The following is a 23,342-nucleotide window of genomic DNA, read 5'->3' on the forward strand; positions in this document are numbered from 1 at the left end:
GCACAACCAGTATACATGGTTAGTTTATTGAACTACTTGAACCTTGTGTCAGCTTGTGATTTTTTTTTTTTTTATATTTCCCTGAATTAATTTTGTCAACTTTATTAACTCCACGTTAGAAATGTGGCAGAAATTATGACATTGTATTGTTGTCCATTGAAATAACTGTTGCACAAACTGATATGTCCACCTCTCCTATAGATTCCTCCCTGTATACTGTAATTTGTAACCGTAAGAGGAACGTAGAAATTATACAAAGAAGCTTGCTTGCTTTTCAATTTCAAGGTATTGACATTTTTTGTTTTCTCCTACCGGTAGATTGCTGACATTTGTTTATGTACCCTCACCTATCCTGATATCTTATGTCTGGATTGTAATCCCAAATTGTGTTTTGAATGTGTGTTTTGTCTAAACTACCAATATTTAGATTCATTCCTTTGTTTACATACTGTTTGGCAGGGGCTAGTATGTAATTTTAAAGTGAAATGGAAAAATGTTTTTTTCTAGATATCATGACATCACGGCACTGATTAGGAATCATTAATTACTAGTCCTTACCTACATGAGAACATTATCCTTTTGAATTGGACACATGTCGAACATATTTACAATAATCTGAGTGAGTTACTGTTAAGATGTACACACAAACACTTACATATAAACATGCGAGTGTGAAGCATATTGAGGGCAGTGATACTTGTTGTCTTGTATGTGCTTCACAAAACAACAGCTGCTCAGTAATCCAAGTGGAGTGAATAACCAACTTTGGATTCACATTTTGTTTGGTCACTTTTCTGTTATTCTCTGCACCTCTAGGCCTGTCTTTCTCACTCACAACACAAACACACCTGCACGGTCTCTCTTTTCTTACAGGCAGCGGTGTCGGAGCAGGTTGATGCTGCAGCTCAGAGGTCTAGCCCTGATTCTGACTGGGCCCCCACCCGAGGCTCAGATCCCAGGCCAGAGGATAAGACCCTTCAGCAGAGATCCACCAGTACTGTCCGTGGACAGCGGGTAGGTTAGCACACACTACTGCCAATTATGTCAAAGACAGCACGTGGGTGAGCAGCTTACATGCCCACACTTACCCATTACCACTTTGCTCAGATAAGATCAAAGCCATAGAGAAGGGATATGAAGGAAAAGGTCTGTTGAGAATCATGTGATTTATCAGACCCTGCTTTTGCCAACCTTTGTCCTGAACTCCACAACACACACACACACACACACACACACACAGATGCCCTTCCTACTGTGACCAAGCCGGCGTGTGCTGCTGGTTTCACGCATGCCTTGGGCTCAGGCACTGGCTAATTTACCGCTTCAACAGTACATTATGAACAAGAAAGAAGCTTTTGATCTTCTCAGTATTCCACTCATAAGTTTGGCAGGACATGTTTCTAGATGGCTTCACTTACTCTAAAGCTGGCCTGAAGACACTTTGTTCAATTTATACAGCTGTCCTCATTATAGCTTCAATGAAGGTGCTTCTGTTCAGGCATACATGTAATATAATCATTTTGTACAAAATAAATAAACATTATTGACATCACTGGATGTGCTTGCCTTTTCTGAAGGCTCTGTCATGTTTGCCCTAGGACTGTTGTTATGCACCTATTATTAATTATTTAGATTCTTGTGCCGATACTTTAAATTAGAGTGGGACTATAATGCATTTTTCACACAATACATTTTTGATGCCTTATTACGCTGAATAAAAACATTAATCATAATCTGATTTATAAAAGTGTAAATCGGTGTGTTTAACATAAAAAAGAAAGAAAACAATCAACTAAGATTAGCTACAGTAGTCACCTTTTCAGTAGTAGTTTAACCTTTTCAACACTTTAAAAACCTGTGATCATGAAATGCTTTTGGATGGCAAACATCTGTATTGATAGGACACTTAGCCCTCCTTCCTTTTACTACTTGGGCTCATGATCCTGCATTGGGCAATAATTCATAGATGACACAAAAAGTCCGTAAGTAAGTAAATGAATTAACCTAATTAAATTAAATTGAATTCGTGTTTAGGATAACCTTTTTAGATGAAGTTTTCACTGTTCAGTTTCATTTTGAACACTTTCTACTTGTATTCCCTGAGTGGTGATAACAAAGCAGTCATCTCTATAAGGCTGCTACAGTAGGAGTGGTCTAACATTGTTCACTCAACCTGCCATGTGGAACTGTGGCATGTTCATCATTCAGCCAATACTAGGCTCTCCCTCTCCCCACTAAGTCAAAAGAGTTGTAAAACCTAAGGTCATTGGCTTTAGGTAAGTAAACCTCATCTCAACTCCATAAATTATGTTAAACTTTACTGTTAATAAATAACGTGAACATTTTAAGCAGTTGTCGCTGTTTGCTGCTTAATATCCAAATGTGATAGTGCTCCAAAGAAACCATGAACCTGCTATGCTTCATTACACTCCATTTAAACAATAATACCAGCCTGCAAGGTCAAAAGCTGATGAATTGAGCCTTCTGCTACCACCTAGGACACAATTTGTAGCTCATTCAGTAAGTGCCCAAAGTGAAACGGGATTATTGGCTGAGGCGACGAGCAGCTCACAGTGGTACATGACTCGTAATTTTCTACATACAGTAAGTCTTAAGCTGATGTTTTGAGTGAGGAAAAGTTTTCTTTGAACCATGAAAGCCTGATCTTAACAAACCAACAAAAGTGAATTAACTTATGAACGATTAATAAGTTTATTAATATTTAGTCCCTGTGAAGATCACTTGAGTTCACTGTACCGTCTTGTGGCGGTGAGGTTAAGGATGTATCATTCGGCCCTTGCCTAGCCGATTGGGGTTTTACCATCTCAGGGAAGGGCAACCATCACCACTGCATCACAGATATGGGAGTAAAAGCATGCCAAGGCTTCGCTCTCAGACGCAGAGTCTTGCGAGCACTGCAGTGACATGTACCATTCATGAGCGTTGCTTGTGAATGGCAGTGGACTCATAAGCTGATCCCTGCCTTTTCAGCACCATGGCAAAGCACAAGGATAAGGTGGCTTCAACTAGCTATTGCTGGGGGAACATGGTGGAAGACCCCAATGCAGAGTTTCCCTCTCTGTTGAGTCAGAGGAAGACAAAGATTATGTTAACATGGATCTCTTCTGCGATAAAACTCCTTTTGCCAATGGCTTATTCACTTTTTTCCCATACAGGCTATGTACAAGTTATGCATCTATTTGGACAGGACTAAAGGATTTTGGAAGGGTACCTAGGTCTTTGTATCTTGGGCCTCGTCTCATAAACGAAAGCCTCTATCTCTCCAGCATCTGTCACATTGAGGAGTGGTATCATTTTTTCTTATAAAAGTCGTGTTTACACTTCAATGTATGTCTGTCTATGTATCTGTCTTATCCTATGCTTGTTTGTGTGTGTACAACATTCCTATTCGCCCCGGGAACCTGAACAAGTTCAGCTTTGAGAGCTCCAGACACACACATGACACACTGCTGCAATCATAAAGAAGCCCATTGATGACAGTGACCCCTCTCTCTGGGAGCTGGAGAAAGAGAGGGTGGAGGAGGGAGGCAGTCGATGAAATGTTTCTTCTTTGCTCTAAAGCCAGTGACACTGACCCCTCAGTAACTAAGTGTTTTACTCTTGCTTGCATACAGACTCTGTTTAGATTCAGGCCTCTCTACTCATTTTCCTCTTACTGTACGCCCTCCTCCCCCCGCCCATCTGCATTGCACTCTCATGTTTGCAGAGCCATTACAGGGTGCGATGTACAGGTCAGGTCATGGCCGCCAACCAGCTGCCGAGCTGAGGTAGACAGTGGGCACATCTTTCTTTGCCTCGTGTTCTCTGCTTTCTATCTTTCAGGCCCGTCTTGTGGAACATTAACAACAATGTCACAAGATAGAGCTTCCCACACAAACAGAAGGCATTTATGTGTCTCGTGAAACTGCGTCAGACAGGCATCTAACTGGACCAGAGAGAACATCTGCAGCAAAACTCATTTGTCAGTGTTGCCATGTCATCTTCCCCTGTACAAAGCACTCTCCTCTGGTTTCTACATACAGAAGAATACTAATAATGGGAAATTCAGCTCATTGGTAAATAATCCCTCCCCAAAATGTACTTCTACCTGAAAACCTATTTAGAATTCATCCTAAATAAGTCATACTTTATAGTTGGTCATCTTACTTTAAGGCTTTTTGTTGAGTTGGATTCCCCTTTTGGCCTCTCAGTTTCCCCGATGCACATACAGGCTAAGCCAGTTGGCCTGCCACTCATCAGGAATATGCAGATCAATCTGCTAATTAGTTGCATAGAGTCATTAAGGCTGAGTTAGAACACATGGTTGGCACCCATGCAGGATTGATAGCAGAACCGGGCACACCAGGTTACTGGAGTCAACTGTAACCCTAGGGCACATTCCCAAACACACATGCATACTTAGACATTCATGTCACAGACAAAGGATTTTATGAATATAATAGTGATAAAATGAGGATAAACATGTCAAGTTACATTAATGTGTACCTATTATCTTTATAATCCTTAATATTTTGGGACAGAATTTTTTTATTGCCATTACGGCAATAATTGTCTTAATGCCACATGTAGTTTTGCTCTCTTGTGCAGGATTGAAATTGCATACCCATGCACAATGAATCTTACAGAAAATGATATGTAGTTGATGTGATGCAGCAGACAAAAGCCATTGCATACATGGATTTTACAAAAATAGTGCAGTGCCCAATCAAACGTGTTCAGAACAGTCTGATTGCTTGGCCTCCTCTATTGCTGCTTGCAGCTTTCTTCAGAACTATTCTACCCCAAAATAAGTTACAGAAGGCCCCCAATGCACTGATATGTAACTCAACTGTATACCATGACTCACCTTGTACTTTATATATATATATATATATATATATATATATATATATATATATATACACAGTATATCCAGTATTAGAGTTGAAAACTCCACCTTAAACAAACCTTGAAGTAAATTTGAATACATTATGCTCATAATGCCTGTCTTTCACTTAAAGTAATCATTTGAATGCAGGACCTTTACTGTGTGGTATTAATAGTTTTACTTCAGAAAAAAAACTGTTGAGTAGTTCTCCTACCACTGCCAATACCAACATTCCCAGTTAGAAAAAGGTTGAAAAGTAAAGCAGGACGCTGTTTGCCTGGGGCCCTCATATTATTATATTATGAAAGCTGTAAAGCCCTGAGCTCTGCGATTGTTTTTTTTTCTTCACCCTTTATTGTGCGTCAGTTAGTTTTATTTACAGTTAATAAACATTAAACACGTCACGTTCAGGGGGCAGCTCTAGTTTATTCACACATGTTGACAATAGTACCCAGTGGCCTCTACGTCAGCATGCTGCATGTGGCATCTTTTCTTCTTTTGCGCATGTGGGTCCAACATCCTGTTGAACTGAGCGCCCGGCCAGACCGAGACTCCTGTCTTTAATAGATAGATGAAGGCAGGACAACATTGTTCACGGTCTTCTTTAGTCTGAAGCAACTTCACACATTTAATCCTCATAGCCCACAGTTTGTTTGGCTGCACTGTAAACAAATATGTGAGTTGCTCTTCCTCTGCTGAGTAAGCTCTCAAAACATGTTTCCTGCTCCCTGTGATTGATATATGTATCATTTCAAAGGGTTCGCACACTTGAACCTGTATAATTAAAATGCACTTGCTGTTTCTACCAAACTGTAGTTTTATAACTTTAATAGACAACAAAGCATCAGAACACATTTTTCGAGGGAGGGGGGCTTTTTGATCCACCATCCTATCATAAACTTCCACTCCTCAACCACTTCAGCCCATGGACTGGTGTGCGTTTAGTCAGTCACATTGCATATTTTAGCCTGCCATCTGGTTAGCCCTGCCTGGCACCACAGGGGGCCTCCTAGCCTCCCATATTCATATTCCGCTAGCATATTGTTCCCACTGCTTTTCTATGGCGCGGCCCCAGCACTTCTCCAATTCTTTATTTATTTCTACAGAAGAGGCTGGCTAGCAAACTACACCTCCCCTTCTTCCCCCCCTAATCGGCGGCTCTTCCAGTTGTCCTATCAAGTGTAACCTGGAGGCCCCTAGTAGAGCAATTAGAGCGGCCTCCCTGCCCACCTCTTGTAATGAAGCCTAGCACATTCTGGAATCTATAGCCCCTTTAGTCTCCCCTAATGGGACATCATTATTGTCAAAGAAACAATGTAAATGGAAATGAACATACTCATTAGCCAGTCGCAGGGAGAAATCTTTGCCGCTCTCAGCTTGCAACTCCCACTTCCAAACACACACAGACAAGCACACAAAACTGAAAACCTCCTCCCTACAGCTTCTGCGGACTGCTGCTCCAGCCTGCTTGCTTTATTCCTCTGGTAGTATGTTTGTTTGTGTGTACTGAAGAAGACAATGTGCATGTTTTACTCCAGGTGAGAGGGGAACGGAATGAACATGGATGATTCCATTATTGGCATTCACTCACTGTTTCTACAGATGTTAATTGTTGCATGGGTATGTGCCTGTAAGTGTGCTCAAGTTCTCACCCCAGTGCGTCTTTGCTTCCCTGTCCCAGGGTGCACCAGTGCAGCGATCCAGGTCTCTGTCCCCAGCCAGCACTGTGGAGTTGGCTAGCGGGAGGAGAAGAAGAGCAGAACAGAGGATTCAAGACCTTGAGGGGCTGCTGCAATTGAAGGTAACTAGCAAACTTAGATAAATGCACATAATATCCTCTCCTTTTCTCATTTACATGAATCAATCTATCCCCAACGTTTCTTTATGGTTTATAATAACTGTATGCCCTTTGTTTTGTGCAGCCCCCATCATCCTTTCTGTCTTTTCTGTCTTAATCTACTGCCTCAATGTTTTCCCACACGCCAGTGGCTGTTGACTGCCAGTGACTTTGGAATGGTATTGTTTGCTGAATTGGGCACATTCAATGACATAGTGGTGTCCAGCTGATATAGACAGGAATAGTTGAGCTGTTTCTTGCTCTGGCCACTATCTTACAAATAATTGCTGCTATCAGCTGCTAGGTTGTAGGAAGGTTTGCAGCTCTGTAAGAGTCACAGACTCCAAAGGGTTCAATTGCACTATTTCTCCATGACCCTCTCTTACATTGTCTCTCTCACACACACACACACACACACACACACACACACACACACACACACACACACACACACACACACACACACACACACGTGTGTACACACACAAACAGAGCGTGCGTAGGCAGTGAAGCAGCAGGAGAGGAGCTCTGGTGAAGCTCTGGTGAAAGTGGATGCAGCAGAGTTTTTCCCTTAAACAAATCCGCTTTATTGGTCTTTTAACCTTCACGTGCTCTAGGACATTCACTGCTAGCTATATACACTTTTATGTTCACCTCTCCCCTATGTTTCTTTTAAGGTCTCATCATTTTACTTTCTCTCTTTTATTTTATGTCAGCAGAGTATATTTTCCATTGCCATAATCCTTTTATTTTATTTTGACTTTTCTCTAAAGCTGTCCTCCTTGTTGCCTCTCTTTATCCTTTCCTTCTTTTATACTGACCAGTGAGTGAGTGATTATGCAGAGGTCATCTCCCTTTGAACACAATTCCAGGAACACATTAGGCATCATTTTCTTGTCAGATCTGAAGTGTCTGAATTACATCACTGGCAGACACCTAGTCAGACGTTAATGCTCAACGTAGATACAGACAACACGCATGACTGTCTTAGTTAATAGTGCCATTTACGTGTCTGCCAGTTGAGGGGCTTTTAGCAAAGGTATGCACAGAAAAACCGTGATTGGCAACTCAAATCTGTGGCCACATTAATGAGAGCATTAGTTCAGAGCATGATGTAGGGGTTATGTCCTTTGCTTGGATCTGGCATTAAGCAAAATGCACTCCATCAGCTGCAGTTGAGAACTCAACCTCCAGCATCTTTCAGTACAATACTTCACTCTGTCCACTCCGTTGTTCTCCAGTTGATCCTATCCAATTCTTTCCAGAAGAATGCCTTTCAAATAAATTGGGTACGCCAGCCTGTGCCATTGACATTTTGACCTTCGCAACTAACAGCAGCAGACAAACAAACAATTCTCATAATAATGGCCTCTTTTTTTTCTTCCGCACACTTTCAAGTAAACAGTAGCTGTTGCTTTGTAATTATTTTTCAGCTTGAGAACGTCCACAGATGTGTATGCTGGCTGAGTAAGGGGGTGTATTGATCTGTGGGCAAGGGTCTGTGGCCTGATGTCCAGAACTGGGCTGCCCAGGGGAAGCTCTCTTAGGAGCCTGGGAAGCCATGATGTGGCTAATGCCCTGCCACTTGCGCCCCCCCTCCCTCCTCCATCAGTCAGCTTCAACTCTTCTGTGTCCTCCCCCAGCTCCTAGTTCCACCAGTTAACACTGCCCTGGTCTGGCCCCTTTCATTAGAGCCTTATTTTTGAGAGGTTGGGGGCAGCTTGAGGAGGCCGAGGATGTCTTGCAGATGTCCTCTGTGAATAATCCGCACCAGGAAAAATCCATACTTGTCACATTGGCAGTGTGAATGTGCATTGTGTGTGTGTGTGTGTGTGTGTGTGTGTGTGTGTGTGTGTGTGTGTGTGTGTGTGTGTGTGTGTGGTTGTGGGTGCGTGTGCACCTGTTGTGTGTCCAGTGCATGTTTGTGCGCTCTCTCCGTTCTTTTTGTCCTTGTTAATAATAACAGGGCTGAGGGCTCGCATTTCCCTCTCTGCAGGGCAGCCGTGTCATATCAGCAGTAAACAAGCTCCTTCCCTACAGAAAGCGCTCGACAACTCTCCCCAGCCTTAGCCACTCAAGCAGAAACCTGTCCTGCGCTCTTCCTTTCACTTTCTCTTTTGCTTTGCTCTCTCTCTTTCTTCTCTTTCTGATTTCTCTGCTCCCTCTGTTTCTCTTTCCTCTATTTTCATCAGCTGCCTTTCTCTCTTCCTTTGCTCTTTTTCCACCTCTGTTTGTCCTGTCTTTTGAAAGTGTTTTCTCCATCGCCCTCGCTGTTAAGGTCAGTGTGATGAGGAGGAGGGGTGCCCCTGACAAGAAAAATCTATATGTTGTCTTCTCTTACTCCTTCTTTAAAGCTGGAGCCCAATCTTGCAATGTTTTAATAGCTGTCAACAACAGTGTCAGCAACAAATCCACCGCTGCTGGTATTTGATGTATTTTATCAAAAATATTGTGATATTTGATTTTCTCCATATCGCCCAGCACTGTGTGTGTGTGTGTGTGTGTGTACGCGTGTGTGTGTGTGTGTGTGTGTGTGTGTGTGTGTACACGTGTGTGTGCGTGTGCGCTTGGTGTTTTGTGGCCCCATTGATTCAGCATGTAAATGTCGTCCCTTAATGATGTCGTTGTCCAGTGAGAGTGGAAGCACTTGTCAGGGAGAAAAGAATCTGAAACTGCTGGTTTCTGTCAAGCAAAGGTGTTTCAGCTGTAGACCAGTTTAAATATGTAGATGGTGAGGAGCTTTTCTCAGCTTCCCTCCTACACTGCTGTGTCAGTGTAAATGAAACGGACTCCCTATTTCAGTTAAGTTATGTTTCATTTGACATGTACAACTCTTGGAGAGAAAAAGAAATCTTGTCACTGTGCCTTACAGATAGAGGAGAATGAAGAGCTGAGGAGGGCTCATGATAAACGCCGTGAACGCCTGTGTCTGATTCAGACCAACTACAAGACAGTCAGAGACCAGCTGAAAGGGATGGAGAAATCAAATGGCATGTAAGTACACGGTTGAATGTTTGGTAACAAACTCTCGTCACACAACACAGTGGGAAACTGACAAAATAATTACAGTACGCTCACACAATGCACAGGAAGTGTTGGTGTACACACATCAGACTCATAAAACACTGAGGACCTCTGCATACACAAAGTAACTTGGATAACTTCTAGCTCCACCCAGCAGCAGGCAGTTACATACTGTAACTCACCTTGTCTTATGTTAAAAGCCCTTGTGAAATGCTTTTACCCTCTGAAACCACTCACAAATCGTCTTAGGGACTCATTGCTCTCCACATGTTGTCTGACAAGACCTCAGTGCTGGATTTGGGAAAGTGGGAGAAATTCCTTCCATTGCCTTTTGAAAAGCTCTGAGGTTTTAAGCCCAGTCAATTTGGGCCGTTTTGTGCCAAGAGTGTGTGTGTGCGCTTCTGCGTCTCTTCTCCCTCAGTGTTCATTAGGATGTGAGAGCCAGAGGCTGGAGGTGTCTGGTCCTGGGGGGTGCAAGGTGTTTGAGAAGGCCTGTGGAGGAAGGGAGACATCCATTTCCTGCTTCGACCTGTTATCTTCACCATAAACCACAGGATTCTTACACAGAGCTGAAAGAATGTGCTTGAAAATGTCATTAGTATAAGGGTTTTTTTCTCCATTGTCTCCCCCACTTTTTCTGTCTCTGTTTCTTTTCTCCAACAGCATCATTGAGTCCAGTTTAAAGGTGCATATGTTTGGTGGCCGCACAGGAGCAAAGTGTTGACCCTTGTCGGCTGTTTTCTCTCTGGGTTAATTAAAGAAAACAGCAGTGCAATGTGAGCCCGTGTGAAAGTGGAGTGAGTGAGTGAGAGAGTGTGTTCAGCGCTAGGCTCGACTCGGCTCATGTCAGCTCAGCGCGGCTCAACACCATGTGTCTGAGACAGTGGGAACAAAGACAGAGCGATGTAGAGAGAGAACTCTCAGAGTCAACACCAGTTGTGCCGTTGTTTTACATTTTAACAGGTTATCAAGGAAATGCTCTGTGTGGTGAAATAATGTACTTTCTTCAAAGACTGCCTTGATTTTGTGAGAAGAAGAAAACCTGTACATGTATGATATGTATGTTTGTATGATACAGGGCTCTAGTTAAGAGCAAAGAGCTAATACGACCTACAAATCCATAATAATATGTTTCTACTATCAGTGTCAGTGAATTTGTATTTCATGACTGATTTGACATAAAATTGATGCAATAGGCAGCTTTGCCCTTTTCAGTCAGAGCCCTCCATGGCACCAGCCAGTCACTCAATGTTATGATCCTGGCATTCATTTGGCATTAAGCCCCATCCTTAAATAGCTTTTAAACCCACTGGGGTAATGCCAGCCTGAATGAGAGACAATAGAAAATGACTTAAATACTCCCATTAGTGCCGGAAAATCAGAACCCTAACAAGTCAGTGGGGAGAGGCGTCGAGTCTCATTGCATTTCGAGCTTGTTAGGGATTTCCCTGTAGCTTCCATGCTGTGTTGTTGGCTTTTTGGAAAGAAGCGGGGGGTCGTTTTTGTTCCCCTTTTGTGTGCAGGACCAAAAGATAAGACTGCGTTGTGTGTCCCCCTCACCGCCCTTTTACCAGCCACACACATACAGTATGCCTGTACTTACAAATACTTTTTTATAAACACAATATATGTAAAACTTATTATTGTTGGACACTAACATCATTTTTTCTATAGCTTCCAGATTTTAATTTCCCTCATACCAATCTGCACCTCTCATCAGCAGAATAACGTATTGAATTAGACAATTGGTTGCTGTACGCCCAGCTGCTGAGTGACGTCACTAGTGTGTGTGATAACCAGTCCCACCCATAATAGAACTACGTACCAGCCAATCAAAAAGCAGACGAAGGATCCATTGGCTCATCAGCATGCAGGTGGTGCCCAGTTGGCCCAGTCCCAGTGAAACCACCCTGCCATTCACCATTACCACCATATTTTCCCAAAATGGCATGAAGGAGAGGGGGGAAAAGCCAACTTCTTATTTATATTAGAGAAGGGAAAAAGTTTTTTAATCAGACTGGGGATGATGGGGGTGAGCAAATAAAATTAAAGGTTATTAAAGCATCCGTACTCTGATCAAAGTTGCGCCCATAAACAGATTCCCCCTGAATCAGAGCAATTAGCCGCAGCAGCGTGGAAAAGTTCTCTCTATTTCCTCCTGCTTAATAATGGAAACTAGGATACCATAGGGGAGGAAGCACTGAGGCCTGAAGAAGATAGCTCTCTCATGGCTCCATGTTCAACAGCTTTTAGGCCCACTGTAAACAAATTAAAATGTATAATGCTTTACCGTGACTTAATAAAGCTTCATACACCTTTCATAAGGAATGCAATTATACTGCATACCTAAATATCACACACAGAAAGAATTAAAATAGAGCTGTGGGTAAAATCATGTACTTTTACAGGCTCCAGGCAGTGATGCGATAGCTCAGGATGAATTCAGTGTGCTTGCTGTAGAATGAGTAAACGTGTATCAATCTCTGTGACTATACAGTAAGATTACCCATTAAGTATCTTAGCACTTTGGGAAACTAACCCAAGGCCACAGATGGCACACATATACACTCACACACACATACACTACAGAGATGTTCAAGGACTCCACATTGCTCACAGGGGCATTAGCAGTATTAAATGAAAACATTTGCTGTTCCTCAGTAGCCTCCAACTCCCAAGCACCAGGGTTTAAGTAGTATTAGCGTAGTATGGCTGTGTCTACACCGCCAATAATGACCACGGGAAAAGGAGCCCCCCGCAATACCAGTGACCCTCCCGATCCATTTCCTCATTGATTGAGTAAATGTGTGTGTGTGTGTGTGTGTGTGTGTGAGAGAGTGAGTGAGACAAAAACAGTATTCTCTTCTCATCTGCTACTTTTTCAATCTGTGGATTTCTCACTAAAAGCCATTTTAGTTTGCAAATGAAAGGCTTATTGGAATTGAAGGTGTTGGGCTGAGACTGATTGATGAGTTGGGTGCGTGCAGGGATGCAGTTGGGGGCAGTAAGGACTGTGGGTGTGTGTGTGTGTGTGTGTGTGTTTGTTAAAAGGGAGGTTCAATGGTGGGAGCAGCCACTGAGCACAAAGTGTCATTAAGTATTCATAAGTGAGGTGTAGACATTTAAATGACCTCGTTTGCGAGTGTATTTTTGCCATTATTTATATTTGCATGGCACACAGGGAATGGTCCAGCGCCCTGCCACACGGGCAGCGCCCAGGGCTTTAACAAACATGCATACGTGTGTACATGATTTGCCACTGAAATGTCAAAGTCAAGGCTGCTCATTTGAATACTGCTAAAGATGGCTGAATAACAAAAACAGAGTGAGACTAAGGGGCCTTGTTTCCCCATGTGAATTGGCCAGAGGCCGCAAGATAATGTACAGTACCAGCCATTTTTCCTTGTTAGTATATTTGCTTTATGTCAGGGGTCTTCAACGTTTTTTAGGCCAAGGACCCCTTAGCTGAAAGAGAGACAGAGCAGGGACCCCTTACTATATATATTGTATAAAATTTAGTTGCATAATAAACTGTACCTAGAATTACGTGTAGGGTGGCCCAATGCCTATACACCTAAGTTTTTATGGTGCATACAATACTAAGCTTTTAAAATAAATTTTTTTAGCATATTCATATATTTATACATCACGTTTTAATGTTAAAATGTGGCACAGTAAATCCTTAAGCTTATCTGTATCTGTGGATGGCTACCTTATGGCTACCTTAGCTGTAGGCCAGTAAGCCTACTATCAATGTGTAAGCCTATCATCAATGTTGTTTACATGAAGAAAAAATATATCTTTACTAATAATTAATTTCATTCATTCATTAATTTGCATGTGCGCGTCCGTGTGTGTTCCTAGGCCAGGTGGAAGGATGCAGCGTGCAGAACCATGGCAGCTAAGACAAGAGAACAGTGATGCAGTTTGGAATGAGCTGGCCTACTTGAAAAACCTCACCAGGAAACTCTCCATTGAAAAGTAAGTCCCCTGCTGTCAAAGTTGCCTGGCTGAATCATAGATACTGTAATATCATCACTGGATGTTTGAGTGTGCAAACACATTCAATTTAAAACCCTCTCTCTTGCTCTCTCTTACACGTGTACACACATACCGACGCACACTCCAACTGTCCCTTCTTGTTTGTGGGTGTTAAAATTTGAGTGTGCCCTTCCCAACTTCACAGCATCCACCTAGCCCTCCACATCATTACCAACCAGCAGGGGTCAAAGCAAGATCATTAGACTCTGTGCTCATTTGTAAAATTGGCTGCCCGAATATTCACACATAAAAGTGCAGGAAGTAAAATCACATTATCAGAATCCCTGGCTGTGTCTTTGTGAAATAATTGCATTTTTAATGGAACATTTATGCCAAACCGTAGTCCTGTTGCTGGTGTTAATTAAGTGAGTGTCAATAAGATACTTTACACACTTCACAGTCTGTAAGCTGTAGTAGTGTCATTCACTCAAATCTTGACTTTGAGTTTGGTGTTTTATTACAGTGTGACTTTTCAGCAAGAGGTGCTTTTCGTTGAATTTCTTCCTTTGTTACTTAGTTTTTCCTTCTCTCTTTCTCTCCTCCTGTCTTTGTCTTTAAGTCTGTCTCTGGGTGTAGTACAGCCATTGTCTTGTTTGATCTAAAGAAAGCCCTTGTAACCGTACCACTAACACTGACCCTCTATGATGCTACTCAAAGCTTGGCCTAAAGCCACAGTCTTCCTCTCCCCAATCTCCCCTAGCCTTCACCTCTCCTCACCTCTTCCCTCCTCTATTCTATGCCTCTGTACCCTTCTCTTCCCCTCTTCCTACTTGTCTTCCCAGTTGCCTCCCTCTGGTCCTGTGTGATGCTGCAGTAGGCCGAGGCCAGAATTCTAGTACTTGCCCCCCACCCCCTCCACTGCTTTCCCCTCTGCTCACCCCCCTGCCCTGTCCTCCTAATCCCAGCTGAGCTCATTATGATATAGCCCGGCTGCCTCTCTCCAAGCCTGAGCTGTCCGAGCTAATTACAGGCTAGCAGCCCTAGCGCCGCCGATGCTGCCTGTTAAGGGATGTCCATCCGCCTGCCTGCCTGCCCGGCCACGACTAGAGCTGAGCAGAGATGAGCACTGGATGGTCTGGGGATGGGGCGAGGGGGGGTGAGCAGACTACAGTGAACACGCAGGGTCCTTGGAACTGACCTGCGAGGGAAACCACGAGGGATGGAGAGCGGCTGGCCTCTTTCCTAGCTGCGTAACTGGCTTGTCCTCCGGGGTTGGTGTTGATCCCCTTCATGTGCCCCTGACCAGCTCCACCTCATCTCCTCCATTCCCGCCCCCAGGGCCCCTCCTTACCCGGGTGGCTGGTGCAAAGTAAACTTGGCTGGGATCTTTAAACTTCAGAAAAACTCTCCGTTCCGGGGCACGCATCTGCGCACAGCTCAGTGTATTGAAATAAGCGAAAACATACTGCCCATCTCTATTCCAGCCCTTGCTTTCTTCCATACCTGTTCGGAAGAAGAAACAGAAACAGATAAGGTTGTTGGGACTGTGGACAAAGCCAGCTTAACCAAACAGCTTTACTTCTCTGCAATGCAAATTTCTGTTGAGAGGCAACAGAAAAGGCAAAAGTGTGTCCATCACAGTGCAACAACAACAACAAGAGTTTGTGAAAGCATAACTCCCAGGAAACTGTTGGGGAAAGCAGTTGCAGCTTGTTGTTCCATTGACCGTGTTATAATGATTGTGCTTGTGAAGGTTATGCTAGATAAGTGTTAGCAATGATCCACTAATGGGTAATTAACTCCTGGAAGCTGAAGAATTTAGGGCCAAATAAAGGCCCCTTATAAAGCTTTGAATGCCAAGTGGCTGGCTTTAGAGGAGAGTCTCTGTTTAAACTCATTCTCATTCGCGCTCCCTTATTGTCATGATTTTGTGCACAGATGCTCCCTATCACCTCCTCCAGAAACAGCACTTGTAAAAGACCGCCTTGAGGCCCAAATGACCGTTTCCCAGAATGAATATTGCTGGGATAAGTCCTGCACAGTGGGTCCCCACAGTGTTAAGAGAAGGTTATGAAGCCCAGGCCCCCCTCTAATCTCTGCACTTGAGTAAGAGGTTGAGCAATACGGTAAAACAGGTCTGTTTGTTAGCTGATTTACTGGCTCCCCATGGCTCACCCTAATGACTTAAGGATGCAGTAAGCAAGAAATTGCTTATTCTTTGACAACCTTTTACAAGAAAAAGTATTAGCAGGATGGTTTCTTGTGTTGAGTGTTGTGGGTTAGTGTCTCTGAACATTGTTAAGATATGCATATTATTTGGTCAGTACGTTTAAAAAAAGACATGCACTACAGGGCCACTACTTTCATGCACCTTTTGGTCTATTTTCTGTCACTTTAAAAGCTGTTGACAAGAATTAAAAGTATCCATGGCAAACTCAGAAATTGACATGGCTTAGAAATGTAATGACCAAGTTGAATTTGTCTAAAACGCTTAATGTTTTGATGCAAGCCATCTCATGATTTCAACTTTTCTTAATAGTATGGGACTTCCCTGTTTCTTTCATTATTTAGTACACAAATAATCGTAGAAGAAAAATAGCCTCTTCTTTATATAGTCATGTGATTATGCACTGACATGAAGACCCACCTCTCAACATTTAACCAGTTTACAGTATCTCACATATGCACGCTGAAGTGCTTTTAAGGCAAAAGGCACATACAAATAAACTAGTTGACACCAAGGATGATTTTTGATTGAGATTTCCTTCTGGTTATAGTAGATGGTTGGCAAGCAGCTAAGGGCAGGGTGGGCTAAAAAAATCGCAGTGGGATCATTTGATCTGCCTCATTATGCATCTGTCTGCGGCACTCCATGTCCGTGCTTGTTAATTGTTGTTAAAGGTCTGTTGGTAAAAAAGAGGCAGGGATTATTTAGGCCCCATAAACAGAATAAACACATGCAGTGCACCCTCTGACTTAAGATGCTATACTCAGATGACATCAAAGCATAAATTAGCTAGCGATTACTGGGGAAAAAGCCTTTGAGATCATTTGCATCTGCAGCAGCAGTGAAAGCTCCTCTATAGAGAGTGACCATTATGGATGTGAACCTCCCCAATAAGCGACGTTGACACTAATTAAGTTTAATAAAGTTTACCCTCGATGTTCCTCAGATTCCTCTATTTTTTTTCCGTTTCATCTTGATTTGCTAAAAGGTTTTAGAAGTAATGAGAGTCTTTTGCTCCCCAGACCAGGGCTTAGTTGGAGGAGGGACACATTTGCTCACACAAACACACACACACACACACACACAAAAACAGAATGTTTTATGCATGTTTTAAAATCCTACAACTAAGGTTTTTCCTTCATTAATTATTTGGTAAATTAATTATTGTGTAAAAAAAACTTGCTTTACACTTGGTTCGTAATTATAATGCAAGCTTCAGTGCACCATCCAGTCTTACTTAGTCCCATAACAAGATACAATTAGAGCACAAAAAACTGTTATTTTAAAGAACCAAACCTTAGAAATACAATTCACACGTACAGAAGGGAGAATGTAGTGTGCCTATCTCCTGTCATATTCAAATAGTCATTGACTGCGGAAGTTGTGTTCCTCATGTTTGATAAATACACCATTATGATATTGTCTTATTTCATATCAGGATACCTAGCAGCATCAACAAGCCTCTTAAACAGGGAATATTGTGGACATCCTAGGTTGTTTCCACCAGTGGTTATTACATGAATCCCCATTCACCTCTCATATCAGTGGCCTGTGGCTGGAGACTTAAAGACTCGCTGTTACAGCTGCCGCTGCATTGCCCAGAGCTAAAGTACAGCACTGAGCCATGTACCAACTCCACCAGTCACCATTTTTGCTGACAGCAGTGGCTTGTCCACAAAAACTCCCTCCATGAATGAACAGCCCTCTAGCTTGAGTTTAACCATAGGGAAATCTCCCCCACATACACCCCAAAAACAAGATTCTTTCCCCAGCGATAAAAATGCCAGAGGTTTTTTCGCTTTCTCACCCTATTCCCTGATGTTCCTGTGTATTTTTATGTTACGAGGAGGAAGCTGGCATGTTAAAGCACAATGGCTACAGATGATGTTGTGTTGTACACCCTTGTGGATGGAGGCTGGCAGTTTGTGCTCGAAGCTGTGTTAGGTGCAACACTGGTAGAGTCAAGATCAAATGACATGGAGTGGATAGCTCTGGGCTGAAGTTCTAGCGCTGCACGAGAGAGACAAATGTTTTCAAAAATGGGGCCAAAAGAGCGGCGTGAGACACAAACTTACATTTCAGACCACATCATTACCAACCATAACACCCGTCTGGTGCCTTTAGTTTGGTTTCTGCCTGGAAACTTCTTTTACTTGTGCCTGCTGAGTGTTATTCTACCTGAGGTGTAGCGGCAAGTTGAGAGGGAATTGAAAATTGTCCAGCTAGCTTTATTTAATTTATCATTCAGATTAAAAAAAGAAAAATACTTGAAATACTCTACATGAGGTGTGGCTGTAGAGAACCTCTCCTCTGTGATAACAACGATATGACAGGAAAACATGGTTTCATTTCAGATTGCAGGTTACTGAAGGTAGTCTAACATAAGGAGAAGGTGTGGAATTTGTTTCGGGTGGAATAATGTGATGCAGATCTAAAACATAGCTCGTTGAGGTTGGGATATTTAGCTCAATACTACCGCAGCCTTACAGTGTTGCCTAAACATCCTTTTGAATTCTGAAAGCTACTTGTTTCCCATCATCAGGACCCCAATAGGCTGAAAATAGAAAGCAACTGTTTATCAAATGATGCACTCAAACAAGGAAGCAAAGTGTGGGGAGTGAGACTGTAAGGGGAGATTGGAGCAAGCCACTCATGGAAACGGTTTGTGCAGTCGCAAAACAAAAATTTGTTTTAACGTGTTGCCTAAGAAAAGGAGAAAAGGCTGTACACACTGTAGAAAGATGTGGTTGTATTTATCGGTGTAATTAAATGAACCAAAAGCATTGACAGATGGCTGTAATTCCAAATGTGTTGTTTTGACACAAAACAAAACTCTTGGTGCTGTAACATTGTGACTCACATCATGTAACATTACAAAACTAAACCAAATGTAACAAAATGACATACAAATTGGCCTACAAACCAAATTAGTGTTATTGCTCTTGTAGCATCCCTAGCTCTGCTAATTCCCTATCTATGGCAGACTGGTGCACTGCAAGAACTGAGTGTTACTGAATAAGGTTGCAATAGTCTTCCATCTCCAGAATGTTATGATGTGAAACTGGAGACCCCTGGCCAATGAACTCCATCTGCAATCTAATCCCTTCTCCATCCAAGAAAGTATGCTCATCCTTTAACAAAATTGAATGTTTTCCATATGAACTTTGCTTTAGCGTCAATACCATCAGCATCCGAAAAGGCATAAAAGAGAAACATGAGATGGAAGAGGCTCCTTTCACACACTACATATTTCAGCTCATTTGTCCCATTAACAGCCTGGACACATAAGGCAGTGCTGGTGCCTCATCGACTTGAGTTCATTTATGGAGGAAAATCTATAGAGGAGCGACACATATCCATCTGCTTCCTCACCCCCCTAAGGTATAGTCAGTTGTGTACTTACTTATTTAAGCTGCGGTCAGCCATTAGACCAGGCCTCTGCTAGACTGTTACTTTCCTTCCCTCTGCTATGGCGATAACTTTCCCCAGTCATTTTCTTAGCAAATGTATGGAAAAATCTCTTGGTTGAGCTAGCAAAATTAGATTGGTTGAAACAGGTGTCTAGTTTGAGTTAATTGCCATTGTGCTCATCATAGTTCACCGTAGCCACAAATGCCCTGTTTATCCTCAAACATTTCAGAGTGTATCGTGCACGCTGCACTTGCTGCATGCCTTAAGAAGTCAGTCAGAAGGAAGACCTACTGTTGTAATGAGGTTAACTGAGGGAAGAATGCCACCAGTAGCAGGAGCTTGTTTCTAGTGTTTTTCTCTGACTCTGTGGAACAGAGGGGAGGGGAATTAGGTGTGTGTTTCAGGTGTGGTTGTCTCAGTGGGCTTGTGTGTATCCTCAGTAGACTTCAGTTGGGGTCCTAATAATAACTTGAAAGTGCAAAGCTCCGAGCATGGCTCCACATAATTAGCCTTTAGCAGGAATCAAGCTAATTGCAGAGAGGTAATTGGGCACACTTTCCAGTCTGTTTGTCTGTTATGATACACACACACACACACACACACACACACACACACACAGACTGTACTTTCCTACCTTGGCGTTTCATGTTGCTTGTCACTTTGATTTCCAGATAAATTAAAAAGCATTTTAATTAGTTGATTTCTTCAACATGTCGTCTTTTCAGTTATAAAGAGAAAGCCAGTGGATAAGATTCCACTTAAAATGTGAAATAAAAGTTTCTACAATGGAGTCCACAGTGGAATCCAGACCCAGATAGTATTTGTGGAGATTGGGTTGGTAGTGGTTTCATATTTTGTTATGCCATTTATATTTGTAGATGAATAGATTTGCTGTTAGAGCTGGGTAAAGAAAAGTTCATTATGTGTGTGACTCCAGAGCCGGCGTAGAAGAGGAGCTGGACATGCTGCGAGTCCAGGCTGCTATGGACCGGGCCACAGTGAAGGAGCTCCACTTGTGTCTTGCTAGTGAACACCAAGGTAAACCCTTTTTTTCTTTATATATTTTTGGAGACTTAAAAATAACCAAGTAAACATGAATCTTTAGAACCACTTTTTTTTCAAGTCTGTTGGTGTGGACATTTTTTATGTAAATTGAATTTTTATTCCATCCTTGCATTCATTTACTGTATTGTTTTCTATGATGCTAAGGATGTTGCACAAAGATTAAAAAAAAAACTAAAAACTGGAAGGACCACCTATAATGGTGGAAAAGGATGCTTGTGTAACATGACCGCACCTTTAAGCCATCCTTTTACCTCTGGGCCATGTGTATACGTGAGCAGAATTAATTAGACAACTCCCGGTGGAATTAAACGACAACTCAATTAAGACTTGATCAACTCCTCGCAACATGATTGAGAGATCAAGTAGTGTTCATCTTGTCTGCATCTATCATTCCCAATGTTAAAAAACCCATCGCTTTTAATCTAATCTGCAACCTTTTGTCAGACGATGACCACAGCAACTGCTGGCCTCAATTAACTAGTTCAATAACAAATCTGTCCTAGATCACTTTCATTTTCTTCACAACCAGTGATGGTGTCTGTTGGAGATTTAAAGGAAGCACATGATTTAAAGGATGGCAGTAATTAAAATCCTATTGACAGTCTAGTACTAGGAAATAAGCTCTTTTGAAAGGACATACTTAGTTTTGCTTTTGAAAGGACATACTTAGTTTTGCTTAAACTAAGTATGTCCTTATCTTATCTTGTCAGACAAATAATGACTAAATATAAATGTTACACATATGCCTGTCTATCTGCTTTCTTGTCTTTTGAGCTATCATGTACAATCATTTTCCAGTTTCCATCAGGGTAAAAAAAAAAAAAAACCTTAACAAAAACCATCTGCAGAGAGTGGCTTTACACAATGTGCTCCCCAGTACTGCTGTTTTTATTGTAATACCACTAATGTTAAAGTGGTATTCTCTCTCTAAAAATGCACTCTTGGTAGTACCATACCAAGCTAAAAAAACACATCCATATTTATTTATCTATTTATTTATTTTTTTAATATATTTTATTAATTTTTTTAAAAGAAATTGAAAAATCAAAGCCTTTAACAATGTTTGTCACTGAATATTTTCAATGTACCTTGTTCTGATAAAAATAAAATAAAAATAAAATAAAAACACATCCATTGAATATATTATAATTAGGACATAAAGCACTTCTGTACTTTCCCCACTGTGCATTATTTTGCTGAAATCACTGTTTTTAAAATATAAAACTCAAACATTGTTTGACAACATTATTAAGAAAACATTGTGAGTGGTCACAACATTTTCCCCTGAAGAACCTCTGTGACCCGATTAAAGGTATGGAGGGTTGAAACGCTCACGCATCAGACTAACGAAAGGCAGCAGATGAAAGGAACAGGGCCTTTGTGCTGCAGCCCATGAGGAGACGTGGGAGGGACGTTAATGTATGCTGCAGTGCCAGGACCTCCTCAAACCGTGGGTGACTAGGGAGTCACCACGTCTTCTTATCAAGGTAGTGCTGAGGTGCCAACTCCCAAGCCACCAGCACTGGAGCTGGATAATTGTCTCCCAACCTGGTTATGTACCCAACGAACAAGGCAGCCCTCCTGTCCTATTTGGTGCTCTGTCTGATTGAATGTGACATGCTGGGAAGACAAAAGAGCAGGCTAATTCAAAGTAACAAACTTCCCTGGCCAAAGCGTCAAATGTAAAGCAAGGGAGCAGCAGCTCCTCACAACATAACCCTCACCCGTTATTACTCTCCCTTCTATGGCCTCTTTATCCAACTCAATCTCCAAAAGATCAACTGACCTAAAAGTCAAGGTCCTGAATACTTAATCATCCAGCCTTATTGTAAAAAAAATATATTTTGGTCGTCCTGTCAAAAATGTTTAACAGGAGAGAATGAAAGGCAGAAAGTTGTATATTTTGTGTTGCCCTTTGCATCTAGGTGAGCAGAGGAGATGGTGCTACTTTTGCAGGTATATACTGTATGTCAAACAGTGAAACTGAGGCTTGTCGACTGTATGCGCACATGAATATGTGAGCATCAAATCCCCATGCACTTTGACTCCTGCATGCATTCTGTTGTTATCATAAAGACTAAATCATATGTTTGCCAAAGCCACTACTGAGGTTTTCAGAATAAAGCAGCATGTTAGTCTGCAGAGATTAGTTGTCCATTGGGGAAACATAGTGGACTACAAAGCAGTGCAGCCTGGGGCTGTGTGTTCACGAGGGATTCAAGCACTTCTCTTCGTTTGTTTAAGATCCCTAGAGAGAGGTTGCACATTACATGTACTAGTGTGTGCTTTTGAACAATATTTTCCTATTTCCGTGTGGACTACTGAATAAAACACTTTTCTGTTAATCACGAGGAAAAAGGGCTATTTGATAAGATTTTAGAAACAGGAGTTGGGTTTTAGCAATGTGAAAATGTTGAAGTCCCTCTGAAAACAGCATCAGTGATTTTGCATTCTTTCCGATTTGATTGACAAAAGAAGAATAAAGAGAATAAAGAAACTGGACCGTAGGAAGGAAATTAGACCTTAGAAAGGCTAATTGTTAATTTAATGTACCCTCTTTATTATCATTCTATTGATTGAGCAGCCCGAGTTTGACACATCACGTCACAATAAGGAGCTTTTTTCCCCTTTGCAGAATTGCTTCACAAAGTGCCAAAGGAGCGCCAGGTCAAAAGCAGCACTCCGAAAAAGCTTTCTGTTTCTTCGGAGCGAATGGAACAGTCATTTAAAAAGGTACAGTACTATGCCGTCACTAAGTGTTCTTTGTCATTGCCAATAAAAGAAACCCGACAGAGCCATGACTACACACAATGCCTCTCAGAAAATGTGTTTTCTCCTCTATCAAGAATGATTCAAAAGTGTTCTAACTCTTTGGAGAATTGTTCATGTAGTCATTTCCAAGTCAAGTG

At 42.0% G+C, this 23,342-nt stretch overlaps 1 protein-coding gene across 3 annotated transcripts in view; it reads left to right on the plus strand.

The window, feature by feature from the left end:
• The window catches only part of cntln (centlein, centrosomal protein), a 91,120-nt gene that overhangs the window by 25,420 nt on the left and 42,358 nt on the right, over positions 1-23,342 (plus strand). For all 3 annotated transcript variants that reach the window (XM_028595351.1, XM_028595359.1, XM_028595367.1), the window contains exons 10-15: positions 874-1,014; positions 6,570-6,689; positions 9,598-9,719; positions 13,614-13,730; positions 20,306-20,406; positions 23,069-23,166. In XM_028595351.1, the coding sequence (XP_028451152.1) occupies positions 874-1,014; positions 6,570-6,689; positions 9,598-9,719; positions 13,614-13,730; positions 20,306-20,406; positions 23,069-23,166 (699 nt within the window). The remainder of the gene's footprint in view (positions 1-873; positions 1,015-6,569; positions 6,690-9,597; positions 9,720-13,613; positions 13,731-20,305; positions 20,407-23,068; positions 23,167-23,342) is intronic.

The sequence above is a fragment of the Perca flavescens genome, chromosome 2, assembly GCF_004354835.1.
Source record: "Perca flavescens isolate YP-PL-M2 chromosome 2, PFLA_1.0, whole genome shotgun sequence".
In the NCBI taxonomy this organism is placed as follows: Eukaryota; Metazoa; Chordata; class Actinopteri; order Perciformes; family Percidae; genus Perca; species Perca flavescens.